At 58.2% G+C, this 16734-nt stretch overlaps 1 protein-coding gene across 1 annotated transcript in view; it reads left to right on the forward strand.

The window, feature by feature from the left end:
• ARHGAP26 (Rho GTPase activating protein 26) overlaps nucleotides 1-16734 on the forward strand; it is a 101548-nt gene that overhangs the window by 9484 nt on the left and 75330 nt on the right. The window contains exons 2-10 of the mRNA XM_030957789.1: nucleotides 7747-7842; nucleotides 8745-8806; nucleotides 9132-9203; nucleotides 10535-10636; nucleotides 12569-12679; nucleotides 12897-13001; nucleotides 13606-13735; nucleotides 13989-14089; nucleotides 16419-16513. Of these exons, the coding sequence (XP_030813649.1) occupies nucleotides 7747-7842; nucleotides 8745-8806; nucleotides 9132-9203; nucleotides 10535-10636; nucleotides 12569-12679; nucleotides 12897-13001; nucleotides 13606-13735; nucleotides 13989-14089; nucleotides 16419-16513 (874 nt within the window). The remainder of the gene's footprint in view (nucleotides 1-7746; nucleotides 7843-8744; nucleotides 8807-9131; nucleotides 9204-10534; nucleotides 10637-12568; nucleotides 12680-12896; nucleotides 13002-13605; nucleotides 13736-13988; nucleotides 14090-16418; nucleotides 16514-16734) is intronic.

A 16734-nucleotide genomic window follows, 5' to 3' on the forward strand; every position in this document is an offset into this window, starting at 1 on the left:
CTGGCGGGCTCTGGCAGGGGCTCTGCCACAGCCCCCCCGCCAGACCCCCTTCTGCTCCACTAATGGGCATTGCCTGGGTCAGGAGCAAATTTCTTCTGGATTAGTGTCCTCTAAATCGATTAGCTGTCTCGGGCAGGGCGTTCTGTCCTAATGAAATGTGATTCCAGGCTCCAGTCGATGAAATATTGTGGTAACAAGGGTAAAGTCATCTGCAGCCTTCCCGTGGGTTGTGCCAGGGTTTGGAGAGAAATCACAGAGATACACAGGGATTGAGGATGGAAATGACCTCCAAGATTATCAACTCCAACCTGTGACCCATCACCACCTTGTCAAGCAGCCCAGAGCACAGAGTGCCACATCCAGTCCTTCCTTGGACACCTCCAGCCATGGGGGCTCCACCACCTCCCCTTCCCATGACTGACCATTCTTTCCAGGAAGAAATTTCTCCTGATGCCCAACCTGAACCTCTGCTGGTGCTTGGAGGAGAAGCTACAGTTACTGGAGCAGTGTTGTGCTGGTAGGGACTGACCTGCACTCCCCAGCGAGGGAGCTGGGGGCCATGGGGAGCTCTGAGTAAAACCTTTACTCACAGGTGTAAGGCCTGGGGCAGTGGCAGTGGGGCAGTGTGCAGGTGGAGGGAAATGTGATATTCAAACCCCTGGTTTTGGCAATAGCGGTCAGGGATTGGGGTTTGAAGGTCAGGCACTCGGTGCAGTGGGACAGCTGTGCTCAGCAGCTCTGACATCTCTCTCTCTGAGCCAGCACTGTGCCCAGATCCCTGGCCTGACTGGGACACAGGGATTTTCAGTGCTGCTTCCTCACATTGTGTGCTGGTGCAGCCGGCTGCCCGTGGAAATGCCAGCCAGGGTGGGAATTTTCCATTTCATTACCATGTCCCTGATGTTTTCCAGGCACTTAAGCTGTTCCTGTGTTTGCTGTTTGGATGCATCCCTCCTCTGTGTTGGAGTGGTGAATATTTGCACTTGATTTTATTCAGAGCCCGTGCCTGCTCCCACCGGAGCTCCTGTGGCTCTGCTGCCTGGCTCCCTGCCTGGCAGACTCTGTGCTGCAGGTTGGGACAGGCCGGGGGGTTCTGCCATAAAACAACACCAGGATGTGAACAAAAATAAGCACAGGGAAAAGTGCCAGACATGGGAGCTGGGTGGGGAAGTGGAGAAGTCCCATTTCATTTTGTTTTGCTGCTAAGTGCACGAAACGCTCGGTGTCAGCTCAGAGCCTGGGGATGGCAGCCGGGGGACACTGCCCTGTGCTGGGGTGGGCTGTGCCCCTCAGGAGCTGCAGGCAGTGATGCTCTGGGGCTGTGGGAGGACTGGGATGTGCCATGTTTGTGCAGAGCACCAGGAAGCCCCTGGGCAGGGCTCTGCTCAGTGCTGGGGTTCTGCTGACCCCGTGTGCTACATCTCTGCACCGGGATGGTCAGCCTGGAGGCTGCCTGCCAGGGTGGAGGTACCTGGCTTTGGGCCCCTGATCTTCCAGGGCCATCCTGGGGTATGGAGTGGTTGCCAGGGCTGCCAGGAGGGCTCTGGCATGCCCGTGTTTCTCTGAGCCCCGTGCTCCTTGCTGGCAGTGAGGACTCCTTGGGCTGTGCCTCCTGCAGCTGCAGACATCTGTCTCCTCAGGCTCTCCAGGAATGGGAAGCCTTTCCAGGGTCCTTTACATCATTCCTGGGTTTTGTTTCCTGCGTGTCCTGGCTGCAGGCAGGGCAGGCTGTGCTGCCTGGCACCTGTGGTGCACACACCAGAGCTCCTGGTCACTCCAGCTGCCATCACTGCCCTTCATCCCTCCTGGCATCTGCACCTCTGTCCACTCTCCCCACAGTGGTGTTTGAGTCAGGAGCTGCTGCAGCTCGTTAAAATAACCTGATTAATGCAGGGGCAGGGCCACACCGTGCTGGCCACTTCACTTTGGAGGGGTTCCTGCAGAAAAGTCCTGTTTGGGCAAGGGGAGAACATCCTCCAGGGTTTCCATGCAGGACAGGTGGGAGTCTCCCAAGTCTTCCTTTCCTGGTGGGATGGAGAGGTTGATGGTTCACGTGCCCAGTGCTGAATTCCCTCCAGGTGGGACCCTTGGTGAGGGGCACTTCATTAACTGTGTCAGGGACACTTCATCAGCTGCATCATTAACCCATCCCTGCTGCCTGGACCAGCCTCTCTCCTGCCAGTGCCCCAGCCCTGGTGACACTCTGAGGGGGAAAGGCAGAGCTGTTTGCATGAGCTGGGCTTCTGCAGTGTCTCAGCCGCTGTGAGACAAGGATCTGACTCACGGGAGTGGCTTTGTTGCAGTGACTTGGTGGGTGAGTGCTAAGAAAAGCTGAACAGGAAGGATGGACGGAGGCTGTGAGACCTTTGCCTCGGTGGCAGGGCAGGCTCAGCGCTGGGCTCAGGGCTGATTCATGGTTAGGAAGTGGGGCAGAGGGCCAGGGGTTCCAGCTGACCATCACCTCCCTCAAACAGGGGAAAACAGGAGGGTGGCTGCAGCAGTGGGAGTTGGAGGAAGTGGTTTCTTGCCTTGGTGCTGCTGCAGCCCTGGCCCTGCTGCAGGGTGTCACACTGGACACACCGGGCTGGCCCTGCTGGTCCTGCTGGCTTCGTTTCCCTTGGATCTGCAGTGCCTTCCATCAGGAAGCTTGGGAAGCTTTGCAGAAGCGTCCTGGCCTGGCAGAGCTCCCAAGACAAGTCTGAGCATTATTGATTTGGGGGTGGCACGATGACGTGCCCGGGGTGCTGGGCTGGTGGGCAGGAGGGATAATTTTAGCTGTGCAGCCAGGCAGCCCTTCCAAGGGACAACTTTGTTTTTCACAAAGTGCAGAACCTTTATCTGTTAAAATCCTGTGAGACACTCCATGTCCTGAGCGTGTTGCTGAGGTCTGATGTGCTGCTGGAGCCCGTCAATGGTGCCATTCAGCACACACAGGGCTCTGTGTCCCCGTGCCCAGCGCTGCCATACGGGGCCAGCTGAGCCTGGGCTCCAGGCAGACGGGGATGCTAGGCAGGCAGCAGTGCCCAGTGATGCTGGGCAGGCAGCAGTGCCCAGTGCTGCCCTGGGCTGGCAGCAGTGCCCAGCGCTGCCCTGGGCTGGCAGCAGTGCCCACCATTCCTCTGGGCTGGCAGCAGTGCCCAGCGCCCTGGGCTGGCAGCAGTGCCCAGCATTGCCCTGGGCTGGCAGCAGTGCCCAGCATTGCCCTGGGCTGGCAGCAGTGCCCAGCGCTGCCCTGGGCTGGCAGCAGTGCCCAGCATTGCCCTGGGCTGGCAGCAGTGCCCAGCGCTGCCCTGGGCTGGCAGCAGTGCCCAGCACGCCGCTGGCAGCAGTGCCGCTTGCCCTGGGCTGGCAGCAGTGCCCAGCATTGCCCTGGGCTGGCAGCAGTGCCCAGTGCTGCCCTGGGCTGGCAGCAGTGCCCAGCATTGCCCTGGGCTGGCAGCAGTGCCCAGTGCTGCCCTGGGCTGGCAGCAGTGCCCAGCATTCTCCTGGGCTGGCAGCAGTGCCCAGCGCTGCCCTGTGGCATGTGCCAAACTGTGGCAGCCTCTCCACGGGCTGTGGTGCAGAACATGGTGGCAGAAGCTGTGCTGGAGGTGGGGTGGGCTCTGCCCATCTGCTTTTATGTATTTGCTCATGATGATTCAGGGGGGGAACCTGCCAGCAGCTGCCATCCCGTCCTCAATCACTGATTAACCCCAACCACCTGGTGGAGAAGTTGTTAAATGAACAGATCAGCGCTAATTCTGCATGGAGGTGCCTCTGGGGCTGGGCCAGGCCGGTGTCTCACGGGAGCAGGGCTTTGCTGACCTTGCTGGGAAGCGCAGAGAGGGAATTTAAACCTTCTGCAGCAAATGAAGCGTTCTGTGATGCTGCCCTGACGCTGGTGCTGACCCCAGTGGTGCTGGGGCTGGGGCTGGGGCTGGGGCTGGCTGGGTGGGACTGGCAGCTGCAAACGCTGCTCTCAGGCACGGGGTTCTTGTTGCACGAGGTTCTTGTGGCTGGATTCCTGCACGAGCTGTGGGGCCAGGCTGGGTGACTGTCCTGTGCAGAGTGCTCCATGGCCAGGCCCAGCTCTGACCTTGCCCAAAGCCCCTCCCTGGGCATCCCTGAGCTGCAGGAGTGCTGTGTGAGCCCTGAAGGGGTGCTGAGCTGAGCCCTGGCTGGCTGTGGGCACAGACACCATATTGCTGCTTTCTGGGCAGCCTCCCAAAGGCAGGCTGTAATCTGGCTGCTGATTAGAGTGGCTGTTCCCTGGATTACCCGTCCTGGCTGGCCCTGGGGAGCTGGGGAGGTGCTGTGTCCTGCTCCCTGCAGCCAAAGGAGGGCTGGGAGTGCTGATCCCCAGGTCTGCCCTGCTGCTGGGGGTGGCATTGTCCTCCTGTCCCTCTCCAGGGCCTTGCAGGGGACGGACAGACAGCCCGAGCTGCTGTTCCTGCTGCTCTTTGCTGGGGGGAAGGAAGGGGCAGGAGGCTCAGTTCCTGTTGTCCACTTGAACAGTAAATATGGGCCATTAAGCAGTTTTCTTTGCAGGAAGTGTAGAAATCCTGCTCCGTGTGAGCACAGCCTCTGGCAGAGCCCCGAGCCCCAGCAGCAGCATCCTCTGCTCCCCCTCTGCAGCACATTAACCCTTCATGGCCAGAGTCAGCAGCAGGCTTGTCTTCAATCTGAGCCACCCCTCCTGCTGCTGCTGGCCCTGTCCTGGGCCCAGCTGAGGCAGAGCTTTGTGCTGTGTCCAGCTTGTGCAGCAGAGTCAGCTCTGGGGAGAGCCCCCCCTCTCTGAGCCAGCAGGTTCGCTGTGCCCTGGCTGACCTGATCTTCCCTACACGGGACCAGGCAGCAGGACCTGGCAGGGGGACGTTTGTCCTCCTGACATCTCAGTTTGATGGGCTGTGGCTCCTGCCTGTTGTTTCTGGGGTGCTGGCTGCAGACGTGGCTCAGTGGGGTCACCCCAGGGTGCTGCACTCATGGAGGAGGGGTGGGAAATCAGGACACAATCCTTCTACAAATGGCCTTCTGCAGTAGTTCCAAATTCCTTTGGAAGAGGCTTTTAATGTAAGAAGCAACCACTTCAGTCTCCTTGTAGTAACAGCAGCCACTTCCCAGAAAGTCTGAGCTGAGGAGGAGGAGGAGGAGGGACACAGGGAGCACGAGGTGCTCCCTGCTGCTGATCCTTGCAGGATTCCTGGGGCTGGAGAAGCCCCTTCAGGCAGGTTTGGGGGAGCCCTGGAGCTGGAGGTGGGAGCTGGGATGGAATTCAGCCAGCAATTCCCTGGCTGCAGAGGGAGGAGGACAGTGGGGTGGGCCCTGGGCTGGGTGTGAGGGAGCAGGGACAGCCAGAGGGGTTATCTGGGTATCTGAGGCTGCTTCCAGGAAAGGCTGCTGCCCTCTGACCTGCTGGGAGCTGTCCCTGCTCCGCTGTTCCTGGGGTGGGTGTGCAGGATGCAGTGGATGGGGAGGATGCATCACTTTTAACAGGGCATTTTGCTGTTGCTGGAGCTGTGTAGTTGGGCTTGAGTGTGCCAGTTTTCTGTCAAGGGGACTTTCCTGAAGGGATTGTCCCATCCTCACCAGCCCAGGGGAGCCATGGGAGGTGATGATGATGATGATGATGATGAGACCTGCGACCTGAGCTGGTTGTGTTGCTCAGGCAGAAGGATTTTTCAGGCTTTCTGTGGTGACTTTCCCTGATGCTGTGGTTGGCTGAACGAGCCAGCAGAGAACTTGGGAGGAACACTTGCCAGCCCCTGGTGCAGCCCTGCTGTGACTCATGTGCAGGTCTGGGTGGTTTTGCTCGTGCCTGAGAGGAAGCAGCAGATTCTGTTGAGCCTTTGCAGGATCATTGGGGAGGTGCCCTGTTCTCCCTGTGCCTTCCTGCTTCCCCTGCAGGGCTGTTGTCCCAAAATGCAGCTGAGGGGTTGCAAGACGAGGGGGTGCTGGGCATGGGTGGCCTGACAGTGGCCTGGGGAGGACAGTGGGGCCCCCAGGGTGGGCATGGGTGCCCCTCTCTCCTCTTCTAGCTGATCCTGCTGCTAATTTTATCCTTTATCACTGTCACTGCAGGAGTTATCTCCCTCTCCCCTGCCTATTTATAAGCACCGTGGGCCATTGCTGTCAGTGCTGCTGGCTCCAGAGGCTTCCTGGCTTTGCTCTGGCTCATGCCTGGTCCCAGAGCCCTGACCTGCTCCTCACTCTCAGGTGGAGCAGAGGGTGGCCCTGGGGAGGTGGCCCTGGGGAGGTGGCCCTGGGGAGGTGCCCTGCCCCAGGCTGGGGAGCTCAGTTCCCCCAGGTGTTCATCCCTGTGCTCCAGCAGCCTCTCCAGCTCTGGGGTCCTGCCCAGCCAGTGGTGGCACAAGGGGTGTCACATCAGGCCTGGCTCAGGTGGGATGTGGCACATGGAATGTGGCCAAGGGCTCAGGGGCTGGGGGAGAGCAAATGGCTCCTTAGAGCATTAACATCATCTCTGTGCTTGTTCCAGGGCAGGCAGGAGGGTCTGGGTGAGAGCCCCTGGGGCTGCTCCAATGAGCTCTGCTAAGGGAAGGAGGCTGCTCTGCTGCTGGCACCAGCATGGGCGCGTGGAAAGGAGCAGGGAGAGCTGCACAGGGCTGTTCCAGTGCCCTTTGCTCAGCCCTGTGCTGAGCTGGAACAAACCCTCCCACCCTCCTGAGTCCCTCTTTTCAGTCCTGCCCAGGAGCACTGGGGAAGTTTCCCCAAAACCCATTGCTTCTGTGGGTGCCAGTGGAGGCTCCTGGCAGCTGCAGGCACAGGAAGGGTGTAAAAGCTGTAAAAGCCATGCTTGTTCCATCCTCCAGGGAGCAAAGTGCAAATCCTGTTATGTGTGAACCTTCTCCAAGAAGCCCCCTCTGTACTTTTCCACTGGGAAGGCTCCCAGGGATTTCCCTCTCCCTGCCTGCCTTGGCTGGGTGATTTCCTGCTGCCTTAGGAAGCACTTGTGTGGAGGCAACGGGACTGAACTGGGCAGGATTAACCCCAGGGCTGTCAGCAGCAATACTGGGAAAACAGCTTTGATGCTCGGAGAAAGTTGCCAGCTCCCTTATCCCATGGGGAAAGCAAAACACTTGGACTCTGCTGTGGTTATCTCTTGGCTGTGGTGTCTGAGAGGAGGAAATGGCCTTTGCGTGCACACACATTTTCCACCGGTGCTGGGAAAGGGGAAAACCCGGGAATTTTGGGCTTTGAGTGAAGAAATGCACGGGGCAGTGAGCGCTGTGAGTTCCTCACACGGGCAGGGCTGCAGCCACACGGTGCCTTTGGTGGCCCCAGGACTGTCTGTGTGTGCCAGGTTAACAGGGCTGGCCTGAAAAGCCAATCCTGGATCCACTCAGGTCACTGTGAGTAAGAACTTAATAGGATGCAGATCTCAGAGGGAACCTGCAGCTCGGGAAGCAGCAAAGCTCTGTGCTGCTGCCTTCCCTGATGCCAGGAGCATGGCAGAGGGGCCATCTCCTGGGGGGCAGTGTCACTGTGTGTCACTGCTGCCCCATGGCTCTGTGTCTGAGCTCTGGGGTGGCTCTCTGGCTATTCTGAAGTGCCATCTCCTGTAGGGTATTTTGGGGGTGCTGACAGGGACCCCACGGAGCCGTCCCCGGGGTGGGTGCAGCAGGGCAGCGCTCTGGGGCTTCCCTGGGGCAGGGGTCTCTCTGTGGGCATTTCCTGGCTGGGATCATGCCTGCATCCTGCTGCTGGGGCCCTTTCCCGTTGGTGATGTCCCTGCTCTCCCTGCTCCCACAGACCTGTCGGCCGCCAAGCGCAAGTTCGCGGATTCCCTCAACGAGTTCAAGTTCCGCTGCATTGGTGACGCTGAGACCGACGATGAGATCTGCATAGGTGAGTCCTGCTGCTCCTGGGGCCAGCCCCGAGCAGGGCACCGAGGGAAACACACCAGGACACCAGGGATTTGTCTGGGTGCCCTCTGGAAATGCCTTATTCCTCCTGGTTCAACAGCAGCACAGCCTCCCCCAGGGAATCCCCTGTTGCCTCTTGGCCTAAATCTGTCCCTGCCAGACGGGAAAGGGAGAAGATTGCCTGTGTCTGAAACCACCTCAGTTAGCTGGATGTTTTGCACTGGAGAGGAGCATCTGGAGGTGCTTGTGGCAGGATCACTGCAAGGGGCTGTGCTCTGAGGCAGAGGGGCAGCAGCAGAGTCACACAGGATCCTGTGCTTGGGGGAATCAGCAGCGCCGAGCCTGGCAAGGCTCTCTGAGCTAAGCCTGGCTCTGCCCCAGAGCTTCTCCTGGCACTGGGCAGTGGCTTCAGCCTCTTCCTCTCTCCTCCTGCTCCTGCCCCAGCTGAACTTTTAGAGCTTATTGTGCACATCGTCTGGAGCCAGGAGAGCAAAGAAGCTTTAGCCCTGATTTAACTTGGCTTGTTTATTGGTGCCCAGCCTCTCAGCAGAAATAGCTCCTCATCCAGGCCTCCCTGGTGCTGTGCCCGTGCTGGGGAGCTGCCCCTCGTGTGCTGGGCCTGGCTGGAGGCCAGTGCTGTGCTCTGGGGCTGGTTGGTGACAGACTGTTGGGCAGGGCAGGTTTGAGCTGAGGATGTTGCTGTCTGGAGGAGGAAGCCTGGTCCTGGGGATGCTCTGCTGCCAGCTGTAGGCAGCAGGAACCTTTCTAGGGAGAGAGCAAGGATAATAAAAACCCCAACCTCCCCACCCCAAACACAGACAAAACCCTCTGTGCAGTTCCTTTCTTTAAGAACTGAATGTGAAATGCTGACTGTGTCCCTTCCAGCCAAGTCCCTGCAGGAGTTTGCCACGGTGCTGCGGAACCTGGAGGACGAGCGGATGCGCATGGTACGGCCCCAGCTGTCCTGGGAGCAGGGGTGGTGGCACCTGGGACACCGTGGTGACAGTGACTGCCTGCCCCCGTGCTCCTTCCCTCGCCTGGGGCGGAGCTGCAGGGGAGGGCAGAGGAAGGAGAGGGTGGCTTGGTGGGGAAACTCTTGGAAAGCATCAGGAATGGAGTCTTGCTGTGGGAGAGCAGCCTGCCCTGGTGCTGGGGGTCACAGGTGTGCAGAGACAGAGGGGTGAAGCCTGGGGGTGTCTGGGGCTCTGGCAGGGTTCCCATGGAACAGGCTGTGGAGCAGCACAGCTGAGCTGTGCCTGTCTTTGCCCCCAGATCGAGAACGCCAGCGAGGTGCTGATCACGCCGCTGGAGAAGTTCCGCAAGGAGCAGATTGGGGCTGCCAAGGTAACCCAGCCACTGCCCCCCGAGCTGGCCACGGGCTGGCACTCTGCAGGGTGGGCTCGGGCATGGGAGGAGGCAGTGGGCTGCTCTGGGATGGACACGGGGTGATCTGGCTCCTGGGGAGTGCCTCAGTGTTCCGAGTTCACCCACAGCCAAACAACGTGCCGAGGGCAAAAAACTGCATGCCAGCCAAAGTGAACTTTTTTCCTCACTCCAAGGAAGAATTGGGATTTTTTGGAGGGGCTCACATTCTCCTGAGTCCCCCAGGGTGCCCTCCTCACCCCAAGGCAAGGCTGGGGGCTGCAGGGGAACTCGGACGCTTCTGGCAGGACGGGGAAGCGCCGGTGTGGCTGAGGGCAGCCATGAGACAGCCTGGCCCCCCCCCTTCCTTTCCTGCCTTTGTTCTGAAATGAAAACTGCTGTCTGTGGCTCCCCTGTTGTTATAACAACCTGCTGCTGCCTGCAAGCAGCTCATGCCAGCTCCCAGGGCTGCATTTGCATGGCAGCAGTGCCCAGTGCAGCTGGAAACAAACCCAGAGAGGAGTCCTGCAGCACACACCTGCTTACAAACACAGAGAGGGGTCCTGCAGCACACACCTGCTTACAAACACAGAGAGGGGTCCTGCAGCACACACCTGCTTACCTACAAACCCAGAGAGGGGTCCTGCAGCACACACCTGCTTACAAACACAGAGAGGGGTCCTGCAGCACACACCTGCTTACAAACCCAGAGAGGGGTCCTGCAGCACACACCTGCTTACCTACAAACCCAGAGAGGGGTCCTGCAGCACACACCTGCTTACCTACAAACCCAGAGAGGGGTCCTGCAGAACACACCTGCTGCCACGGACTGGGGCCTGGCATTGGGCTGGCCAGGCTGGGACAGGGGTGCAAAGGAAAGTGAAGTTGGTGTCCTTAATGCTGCTGCCACCAAGAGCTGAGGTGCTGTGTCATTGTCCCCTGTGGCACAGAGGAGAATCTCTTGTGAGGGGTGGCAGGGTGGGATGTGGAATTGTGACCATGTTCTGCTTAGAAAGCACTTTCCTCACTCTGTTGCTTTTGGACCTGGATCTGGATGTTTTACCAAGCACTGGGCCCCAGGAACAGAGGAGGGGTTCCCTCAAGCTGTGGGTTTTGGCAGCATAAGCTGCTTTCCTGTAGCTGCTGATGCTGGCAGATAAAAGCAGCCTCACCTGCTTCCGGCTGCTGCCCCACGTCCTGTCTCATGGTAGCTCCCACCTGGCACTGCCATCCTGCCCAGTGCCACAGGGATGCTGTCACAGCTGCTCTGGGACCCTTGTGTTCAGTGTCACACTTCTTGTCCTGTTCTGTAGGATGCCAAAAAGAAATACGACAAGGAGACTGAGAAATACTGTGGTGTCCTAGAAAAGCACTTGAACTTGTCTTCCAAGAAGAAAGAATCCCAGCTTCAGGAGGTGAGAGCAACCTCTGAGTTTCCATGTCTGGCTGTGACTGTGGAGAGCTTTTTGAATGCCTCACACTGTTTATAACAATGGTTCTCCTGGCTGTAAACTCATCTTTTCCCTCATTCTGGCTGCGGGTGCTGGGTTTTCCCCTTCTCCTGTAATGAAAGGATATGGAGCTTTCTTGGTGAGTAAATCAGAGAGATCCCAAAATGGATAGCAATCAAAAAGGAGAGAGGGTTTATAATTAAAGAGTGTAACAGAAAGGAACTGGTTCTGCTGCAGGCTTCCCATGTGCCAGCACAAATCATGGATGTCTGGTCTCCTCTCTCTGCTCTGCTCTGCTCTGTGCTCCAGGGGAGGAGGGATCAGGCTTAGTGCCTTAAACTCTTTAGGAGCCATCAGTGAATCAGGACGTGGTTAGCTGTGGTGACAAGTGCTCCTGCTGGATGAGTGTGCTGAGTTTTCAATCCCTTCTTTCAAGTCTGGAATTCCTTGTGCTGGCCCAGAGCTGGGTTGGTCCTGCAGGATGTGTGTCCTTGCCCTTGGGCATGGTGCTGGTGTGCTGCCTGTCCCTTACTGGGGGCACTGGTGGGCTCCTGTACCCAGGTGGTGGGACTGTGCCCAGCAGAGCAGAAATACCTGGGGCGCAGGTGGTCATCTTCCAGCAAATCAGGGCTGAGGAGGGCTCAGCATCTGGCCAGATGTGCCTGCAAGCCAGCCTTGTCCTTGGGGTTTGTAAATAACACCCATGTGTCCCAAGGAATGGTGGCTTTTAAATGAGCCTGGTTTAGTTTGTGTTTGAGATGCTGATATGGGACAGGCAGTGGAAGGAATTCTGGCTGGGGAGGGAAGGATCCACTCGTGGCTGCCAGAGGTGTGAGCCTGTGCCCTGGACAGAGCATGGCCCTGGGGGGCTGCCTGGAGGTGCAGGTGGGATGTGTGTGGGATTCAGTTTGGGATTCAGCTGGGGATGTGTGCAGGATGCAGCATAGGATTCTGTTTGGGATTCAGTTCGGGATGCAGTGTGGGATGCAGTGTGGGATGCAGTGTGGGATTCTGTTTGGGATGTGTGCGGGATTCAGTTTGGGATTCAGTTTGGGATTGTGTTTGGGATTGTGTTTGGGATTGTGTTTGGGATTGTGTTCGGGATTCAGCACGGGATGTGTGCGGGGTCGGTGCAGGATTCAGTTTGGGATTCTCTTTGGGATTCTCTTTGGGATTCTCTTTGGGATTCTGTTCGGGATTCTGTTCGGGATTCAGCACGGGATGTGTGTGGGATTCTGTTTGGGATTCTGTTTGGGATTCTGTTTGGGATTCTGTTCGGGATTCAGCGCGGGATGCGTGCGGGGTCGGTGCGCGGTGCCGGACCCGTGCCGGTGCGCTGGAGCAGCGCTGCCTGCTGGTGCCATCTGGTGCCATCTGGTGGCATCTCCCAGCCGGGCCTGGCTCGGGCTGCTGCCGGGAGGGCAGGAGGAGCCCGCTGGAAGCAGCTCCAGCTCAGGGGCTGGCTCCTGTTCCCCCGTGCCCGGGAAGTGTCCGTGGTTTGTGTGGCTCACACCCCCCGAGGGAGGGCTTACCTTAGGGAGAGGATTCGGTGTGGAGTTGTGAACTGTGGATGTGGCATCCCTGGCGAGGGGGGTGCTTTCCAGAAAAGGGAGAGTTGCCTTTTCTTGTCAAGTTCGCAGTGATTTCCATTTTTCTCACCCCTACTGCGTGTTTTGTACCCAGCTGTTGGGGAGGTGAGAACGTGAGTCACACACCCATTTTCCTCAGCAGAAGGAAGGGCTTGCTCACATGGATCAGGTTTATGTGTATTGCTGTGCCATCTGTCCAGCTGGGACGGGGGCTGGAGCTGGGCTTGCTGTGCTTGGGGGTGTTCCCGTCAGAGCCAGGTGTGCTCTGGTTGTTTCTGAGCTCTGTTTCCCCTCCACCCCGCTGCAGGCAGACAGCCAGGTGGACCTGGTTCGGCAGCACTTCTACGAGGTCTCCCTGGAATATGTCTTCAAGGTGCAGGAGGTCCAGGAGAGGAAGATGTTTGAGTTTGTGGAACCTGTAAGTGAGCTCTAGTCGGGCTCAGCCTGCACAGAACTGGGCTGCTGTGGTGAAAGGGGGTCATGGGGAGCCCTCACCCCACAGCCCCTCTCACAGGGCCCACCAGGGAGCCCCTTCACCCCGGGGGGCTGCAGGGCCCCCTCCCCTCAGCGCTGGTGCCTCTGGGTGCAGCTCTGGGTCTCCACTGACCATCTCCATTTGCTCTTTCCCAATGCAGCTGCTGGCCTTTCTGCAGGGGCTCTTCACGTTCTACCACCACGGCTACGAGCTCGCAAAGGACTTCAGTGACTTCAAGACAGAGCTGACAATCAGCATCCAGAATGTGAGTGTGCCTGGGGTGTCCCTGTGCCCAGGGTGTCCCTGTGCCCTGTGCCCACCGCTGTCAGTGTCTGCAGAGCCGCCTCACCTTCTGGTGTATTTTAATCACAGAATCTCAGATTGGTTTGGGTTGGACGGGACCTTAAATCCCATCTCATCCCACCCCTGCCATGGCAGGGACACCTTCCATGATCCCAGGCTGCTCCCAGCCCTGTCCAGCCTGGCTTTGGGCACTGCCAGGGATCCAGGGGCAGCCCCAGCTGCTCTGGGCACCTGTGCCAGGGCCTCACACCGTCACAGGGAAGGATTTTTTCCTAATATCCAATCCAAATCTCTCCTCTTTGAGTTTAAATCCATTTCCCTTGTCCTATCACTATTGACCCATGTCAAAAATCACTCTCCCTCTTTTTGTAAGCCCCCTTAAAGTTCTGGAAGGCCTTGCCAATTGTTGTAATATTTTTGCTTTAGCTAAAATCCAGGCCCAGGAAGCAAGCCTGCCCTGTGGCTGCCGCTGGGCTCCCCAGGCCATTTCCCACAGGGCTGTAGGGCCCTGCAGAGCCAGGCCCAGGTCCCTGCACTGGGAAGGACATTCCTGTTTTAATTTGCAGACTAGAAACCGCTTTGAAGGAACAAGGTCAGAGGTCGAAGCTTTGATGAAGAAGATGAAGGAGAATCCCCACGAGCACAAAAACATCAGCCCCTACGCCATGGAGGGCTATCTCTACGTGCAGGAGAAGCGTAGGTGTCGGGCTGGGAGCCTGGGGGTGGCCAGGACAGGGGCACAAAGGCTGATCCAGCAGGCACAGAGTCCCTGGCAGCAGGGACTGGCCCACTCAGTGGGGATGGGGCAGCCGGGGAGGATCCTGCCAGTGCCTCACAGAAGGCTGCTAGGTACAGGAGCCTGGCATGTGAAGTGGTGGTCAAACACAGCAGGGTCTGATGGGAGGGCACTGGGACTGTTGTGGGCATGACCCCTGTGTTTGCTCTGCAGGTCACTTTGGGACTTCCTGGGTGAAGCATTACTGCACCTACCAGAGGGAATCCAAGCGCATCACCATGGTGCCCTTTGACCAGAAATCAGGAGGGAAAGGGGTGAGTGAGGGCTGGCAGCAGGAGGGAAAGGGATAAGTGGGTGCTGCCTGGGAGCAGGGCTGTGTCCTGCCAGGGAGCACGTGGCACTGCTGGCTGCAGGCTCTCCCAGGGCTCAAACTGTGTCACCTTCTTGGCAAGGTGACCCAAAGGCAGTGAAGTGGGTCACATTCATTCCAGGCTGAGTGGCTGCCACATGGGGAATGAGCTTGGTACCTGGTTTGAGAAAGAAAAGACAGGAACCCCCCAGAGCCCACAGATCTTTGCCAGCCACGTGCACCCACCACACTCCAGCTCCATGGGTGCTGCTGCTCCCCAGTCCCTCATTCCTGCTCCAAGGCACGGACAGCAGAACCTGTTCATTGTTTTGCTCCTTCTCCAATGCCTGTGACTTGTCCAAGGCCAGGTTGGATGGGGCTTGGAGCAGCCTGGTGGAGTAGAAGGGTCCTTGCCCATGGCAGGGAGAGGAACAGGATGAGCTCCAAGTGCTCTTTCTGCCCAAACCATTCAGTGAGTCTCTGATGATGCTGTGACTTGGCCAATGAAGTTGTTTTGTTTTGGACAGAGCCACAGCAGAGCCTGGAGCTCCCCTTGGCCCCGAGGGGTGTGAGGAACAGGGGGAGCAGTGGGTGTGGGGTGTGGGGAGCCAGCCCGTGCTGTGTCCCAGTGCTCCCAGGGCTGTGTCCCAGTGCTCCCAGGGCTGTGTCCCAGCGCTCCCAGGGTGTATCCAGGGCTGCCTTTGCTCTGTACAGCAGGAACAATAGACCCCTCCACAGAGTTCCCAGCTGGGACAGTTTGCAAGCACAATCCCCTTGCTGGGGAGAGCCTGGGGCAGCTGGACAGGCTCCCACACGGCTTCCTGCTGGCACAGGGAGCCAGCTGTGGGCAGGGAAGCTTCTAAAATTAATTTCCTTTTCCCTTGGAGCATCTTCATTATAGCTCAGCATTAACATATCCCAGCCCTGTAATCATCAGTGGCTGCACTGTGTTTTGTCTGGTCCCTTCTCATTTCAGGGCTCTCCCAGCACCCAGGGCTGTGCTGGCAGCAGCTGAGCCCCTGTCCAGGGCCAGGCTGAGCCCCTGTCCAGGGCTGTGCTCCACCTGTGGCTTGCACCACCCTGCCATGAGATGCTGCCCGTGCTGGGGCAGCCCTGGCTGGGCTCCAGGGTCTGTCAGTGGTGACCACCATGGACACCTGGGCATGGAGCAGCCCTGGGCCTCGGGGCTGGGAATTCTGGGGAGTGGCTGGAGCAGGGGCTGAGGTTAGGGCTGGGTTTGGGGCAGGTTCAGAGTCCCAGCAGAAGAGCATCTGCAGCAGTGCCTGCAACATGGGCAGCAAGCAGGAGAGGCTGGGGCCACAGTAGAGCTGCCATCGTGGTGGCATGGGCAGGACTGAGGGCCAGGGAGGGTTTTGGGTGCCAGGAGCTGAATGGTGGCGGCTCTGGGGAGGAGTTTATGGAGTCACCCTCCCTGGGGGGATTTAATGGATGTGTGGTTGTGGCACGTGAGGACATGGATTAGTGGTGGGCTTGGCTGTTCTGGGCAACTTTCAGACTCTGTGATCTTTGAGGTCTTTTCCAATCTAAGTGATTCTAAATATGTTTCCTGGAAAAATGGTGATGTCAGGGAACAGGGTGGTCAGCCAAGGTGTCATCAGGAACAGCAGAGAGAGCCCAGGAAAGTGTCTGTCTCCAGGAACTCCTTCAGAATTCATTTTCTCTTAAGTCATCAGTGGAATTTCACAGTTGCAGCAGTGTCTGTGCTGGCAGGGGCTGAGGCAGGATTCCCTCCAGCAGAGGACAGCAGTGCTCACAGATCCTGCTGCTCAGCCCTCCGGAAATCCAGTGCAGCTTGGATGCAGAGAGGCATTCTCGGGCTGGGAGAATGGTTTTGTCATTGCTTTGTTATACAATAAACATTTTAAGACGTGTTTGCTCCTGTTAGGAGTCCTTGTGTGCACAGCGCTGCCAAAAAGGCAGCGTGGAGTGCAAACTGCCAGCAGGGCTGGGGAGTGCTGTTCAGCAATGGAAAATAAAGCTGATTTAGCCCAAAAGTTGTGGTCCAGCAGTACCTGCCCACATGGAGAATGGGTTGTGTGGTGCTTTATGCACAGATTGAATGGTGGGCACCCTGAAGGGAAGGCTCCTCCTGAAAGGTTTTGGACTAAATAAGGGTAAAAAGGCAAGTCCTCCTGTCAGAGATATAAACAGATATTTTTAGCAGGGTGATGTTGCCAGATCCCCCCAGGTTTGAACCTGCTCATTGACAGCTGGGGACAGGCCTGTGGCTGTTGGTTGTCCTCAGCCTCAGCTGTGACTTTGTCTCTTCTCAGGGGGAAGATGAAGCTGTCACCCTGAAATCCTGCACCCGGCGGAAAACAGACACCATTGAGAAGAGGTTCTGCTTTGATGTGGAGGCTGTGGATCGGTGAGTGCTGCCAGGAGGCTGCTGGGGCTGTGCTGACCTGGGGAGGGAAGGGCTGTGCTCCTGCCCCTGTGCTCCTGCCCCTGTGCTCCTGCCCCTGTGCTCCTGCCCCTGTGCTCCTGCCCCTGTGCTCCTGCCCCTGTGCTCCTGCTCTGTGCCCCTGTGCTCCTGCCCCTGTGCTCCTGTGCTCCTGTGCTCCTGTGCTCCTGTGCTCCTGTGCTCCT

The sequence above is a fragment of the Camarhynchus parvulus genome, chromosome 13, assembly GCF_901933205.1.
Source record: "Camarhynchus parvulus chromosome 13, STF_HiC, whole genome shotgun sequence".
Lineage (NCBI taxonomy): Eukaryota > Metazoa > Chordata > Aves > Passeriformes > Thraupidae > Camarhynchus > Camarhynchus parvulus.